The 4877-nt window shown below is 43.0% G+C and overlaps 1 protein-coding gene across 1 annotated transcript in view; it reads right to left on the reverse strand.

Moving 5' to 3' along the window:
- SLC43A3 (solute carrier family 43 member 3) overlaps positions 1–2811 on the reverse strand; it is a gene marked incomplete at its 5' end in the record, with an annotated part of 38947 nt that extends 36136 nt beyond the window's left edge. The window contains one exon of the mRNA XM_018568622.1: positions 2672–2811. Within this exon, the coding sequence (XP_018424124.1) occupies positions 2672–2811 (140 nt within the window). The remainder of the gene's footprint in view (positions 1–2671) is intronic.
- Between the last annotated feature and the right edge of the window lie 2066 nt (positions 2812–4877).

The following is a 4877-nucleotide window of genomic DNA, read 5'->3' on the forward strand; positions in this document are numbered from 1 at the left end:
GGGGGGAGATTTGACCGACATTTATTCCGTTATTCAACGCTGTACTGTAATGCATTTTATAAAAAAATGTTGGTATCAGGTAAATAGACACCAAACATGCCAAGCCTTAAAATTGCGCTCTCCCGCGAAACCTAAAAAAACTACCATACCTCAAATTGGCCATAGGCGACGCTTTAAAAGCTTTTACCGCTCATTAGTTTAGTGTTATCAGTCATTAATGGCCCTAACATTATAGCTCTCACTCCGATGTTCCCGGCGATATGTAACATGTGTTATGCAATTGTCGTTTTCCAACGCTGGCGCATCTGACGCGTATTTACGTTTATATGTGCGTAATGTTATTGCTATCTAATAGCACAGGCACACTGACAGGTCCTCTTTATGGAGATATTAAAGGTCTCCAAGACCCTAATGTCACCTGGGGACCCCCAAAGAAGCTGATGAAGCAGAGATCTGCTTCATCAGCTTCTTCTCTGGCTATACCAGATAGAGGAATGACAGCTGAATGTGGAAGTAATGTATTACACATTAGACATGTGCACTGCCAAAAAATTTGTTTAGTTTAGTTTCGTTTTAAATTCGGATTTGTGTTATTTCGTTTTTCGGGATTCGGGTGTGAAAGTCAATTCGGAATTCGGACGAAATTCGGTAGTGGTAGTTCGGTCGAACGTTCGTTTCGTTTATTATTCGTTTCATTCATTCGTTCGTTCGTTTGCAGCAAAGTGACATTTGAGGGGAAACATGGTTTTCTCCTTCTCTAATGTCACTTTGCTCCAACGAACGAAACGAATACGAAACGAACGGTCGAACGAACTACCGCTACCGAATTTCGGAAACGGAAATTCGGATTCGTTTGCATTCGTTATATCTGTAATTCGGAATTCGGATACATCCGAATGTCCGAATTTCCGAAAATTCGTCCGAATTTCGATTCGGAACTAAACGAATCACACATGTCTATTACACATCACTTCCGCATTTAGACGTCAGAGGGAGGTCAGCAAGAAGCACGATGCTGATCTCCCTCCCATCTTCTTCCTGACACCCTCCCGAGCTGGTCGCGGGCCGGCTCACTAGGGGGCGTGCGCAAGCAGAGACGTTTATTTACGGCAAACCGCCAATGGTAGTTTGCTGTCTGTCCGTTTTTTACAATGGGCGGACGGCAAGCAGTTAAGCATATGTTGTATTGATCCATGAACCAACAGATAACTGATATATAGCCCAATCATGAACAGCCCAAGCCAATGGTGCAAGCCACAGATCCAGAAAGGAGAAAAAACATGGAAGTAGCACTGGCAAAGAGGGAGCTACACTATATTGCCAAAATTATTGGGACGCCTGCCTTTACACGCACATGAATTGGCATCTTGGTCTTAGTCGTAGGATTCAATATTAAGTTGGCCCACCCTTTGCAGCTATAACAGCTTCAACTCTTCTGGGAAGGCGTCCACAAGATTTAGGAGTGTGTCTATGGGAATGTTTGACTATTCTTCCAGAAGCGCATTTGTGACGTCAGGTACTGATGTTGGACGAGAAGGCCTGGCTCACAGTCTCCGCTCCAATTCATCCCAAAGGTGTTCTATCGGGTTGAGGTCAGGACTCTGTGCAGGCCTGTCAAGTTCCTCCACCCCAAACTCACTCATCCATGTCTTTATGGGCCTTGCTTTGTGCACTGGTGCGCAGTCATGTTGGAACAGGAAGGGGCCATCCCCAAACTGTTCCCACAAAGTTGGGAGCATGAAATTGTCCAAAATGTCTTGGTATGCTGATGCCTTAAGAGTTGCCTTCACTGGAACTAAGGGGCCAAGCCCAACCCCTGGAAAAACAACCCTACACCATAATCATAAACCGCACAATGCAGTCAGGCAAGTACCGTTCTCCTGGCAACTGGCAAACCCAGACACGTTCATCAGTCTGCCAGAGAGAGAAGCGTGATTCATCACTCCAGAGAACACGTCTCCACTTTTCTAGAGTCCAGTGGTGGTGTGCTTTACACCACTGCATCCGACGCTTTGCATTGCACTTGGTGATGTAAGGCTTGGATGAAGCTGCTCGGCCCTGGAAACCCATTCCATGAAGCTCTCTCATGCTGTTGCTGTGCCAATCTGAAGGTCACATGAAGTTTGGAGGTCTGTAGCTATTGACTCTGCAGACAGTTGGTGACTTCTGCGCACTGTGCACTTCAGCATGCACTGACCCTGCTCTGTCATTTTACGTGGTCGAGTTGCTGTTCTCAGTTGCTTCCACTTTGTTATAATACCACTAACAGTTGACCGTGGAATATTTAGTAGCAAGGACATTTTACGGATGGACTTATTGCACAGGTGGCAACCTATCACGGTACCACACTTGAATTCACTGAGCTCCTGAGAGCGACCCATTCTTTCACAAATGTTTGTAGAAGCAGCCTGCATGCCTAGGTGCTTGATTTTGTACACCTGTGGCCATGGAGGTGATTGGAACACCTGAATCCAATGATTTGGAGGGGAGTCCCAATACTTTTGGCAATATAGTGTATGTAGGGCATTTAATGTGCTAAGTATACACCATACTTTCAGCAAGTTTCAAAAAATACTATTTAACGACTGATGTGAATGTGCACATGTAAAGCGCTGCGTAAATTGTTGGCGCTTTTTAAATACCAGTAATAAATAATTTAATAAATACATACCCATAGTTATACTCTGCAGGCAGAGGGTATGGAATATGACCTTTTGGCAATAAAAAAAGAGTTCTCAGAATATGAACACTACTGCAGCAGGAAAGGAATAGAAATGAAGTTTTCAGTGAAATTCCATTTTGATACAGAACCTAAAAGGGAAAAAAACAAACACTATAAAGCAGCCTGGTTGAAAGGGAATGAATGGATTAATAATTATACAATTAATATGTATACATACATCACTAAACAAATGAATAAGCGTATAAAAATAAACACTGATTAATGAACAATTAAGCAAATATACTAATAAGTGAATAAACAGGCTATCCAGAGCAGGGTCCTTGTTTGGCGAAAGAGGGAGGAGGGTGCTTTGGGGCTGATAAAACACTCCTGCGAAACAATTGTCACATCATGTAATACCACTGCCTGCCACTGGAGGGCAACTATCCCAAAGTTAGCTTACTGAACACACAAGCATAGACACAAATCTTAGACGCAATCTGGTGCACTCTAAGCTGGCCATACACCTTACAATTTATCTGCAGATTTTCTGTGGTCAGATGGAAAAGGTGCAACAGATTCCTCCATCTACACTTAACTGTGTGGATGGAGTAATCTCCACCTGGGCCAATATGTTGCACTTTTTCCATCTGACCACAGAAAATCTGCAGATAATTGTAAGGTGTATGGGCACCTTACGGGCTATGCAGCAACCAAGCGATTAACACTAGGGATGGGCCGTATATTCGAGTCGAACGTGAGTTCGACTTGAACAACGCTAGTTTGTGTGTTCACCGAACGCACGAACTTTGTAGGATGTTTGCGGTATGTTCGACCGCGCAACATCCCACAAGACAGTGTGCCTTGTGAAACTCTAATTGGGTAAAGGCTTGCACCTGACCACGGGTCAGGTGCAAGACTTTGCCCAATCAGGGCTCACCTGTCAGATGACGTCAAACTACACAGTTCGGCAGGGCTAGCTGTCAACGCTAGCCCCACCCAATTGTTTGTTTTGCCGGCATCTGTCAAAATGCCATTATGCGGCATGTGTTTGTCGGCGGTCGTCAGGTTTTTCTTATTATTTCTATTTATTTTTTATTGTTTTATTTTTTATTTCGTCAAGTCGTAGTCGTCGTCATGGACAACGCTGGACGTCGTGATTGACCATGGATTACGTTGGTGTATCCATTTTTTGGGTTTTAAACCTAAAACCAAATAAAGGATTTCGTCAAAAGTCTGGACTTTGTAATAACAACTTTATTTAACCCCCCCCCTTCATTTTTGGCGGTGGGGTGCCTCCTAAATATTCCTACCAGACCTAAAGGGTCTGGTATAACTTTTAGGGGGGACCCTACACTTTTTTTTTTAATTTGGTCCCTCCTAACATCCCTACCAGACCTGAAGGGTCTGGTATTGTTTGGAAGGGGGAACTGCACGCTTTAAGAATCAACAACAAAAAATAATTTTTTTTTCTTTAGAAATTTCAGTTTTGCTGCAGCAGGTTCAATACATCGTACAGATTTGCCATTTTACAGGCAGGTTAAGGGGACCCCTCAGGCACGATATTTGAAGGAATTTTTCATTTTTATTGTTACCTTTAAAAACGTATTTGTTTTCATTGATTCCTGTCCCCTAGTGCAGTACCCAGACCCCCATACACCTTTTATGGCCAATAACTTGCATACAAGCCCTCTTAAAGACAGACGTTTTTGAAAGTTCTACCCCCATTGACTTGCATTGAGTTTGAATTCAAACTTTTCGGACATTCGAATACGAACCGAACTCGGGCCTGTTCGGCCCATCACTAATTAACACACTTCTGCGACTCCTAATGCTATCCTACAAGTTAGAATCCTTGTTTTACCATTTCCTACTGCATACACCCACACACATGACTAACAATAATCTGTCACCATCTGCAGTTCATAAGTTGACTGGTCTGCTAGGAAACCAAACACACACAGATCCCTGTCTCTCAGATCTGCTAACATATACACACTGACATTAATCTGCATGCAATCAGCAATAAAACAATGCAATTTAATACAGATTAACAGTGATCTTACAACCAAGTGTACGTTGACCAATGTCTCTAGGAGTATGAATTCATATTTTAGTACACAGAAGGCCACTTATTAATTTGATATTTTATTATCCCTAGGCAGGCAGTGCAATCGAAATACTGTATGTACAGAAGTAGTATGAAAGACAATGA

The sequence above is a fragment of the Nanorana parkeri genome, unplaced genomic scaffold (assembly GCF_000935625.1).
Source record: "Nanorana parkeri isolate BGI_ZX_2015 unplaced genomic scaffold, ASM93562v1 scaffold1220, whole genome shotgun sequence".
In the NCBI taxonomy this organism is placed as follows: Eukaryota; Metazoa; Chordata; class Amphibia; order Anura; family Dicroglossidae; genus Nanorana; species Nanorana parkeri.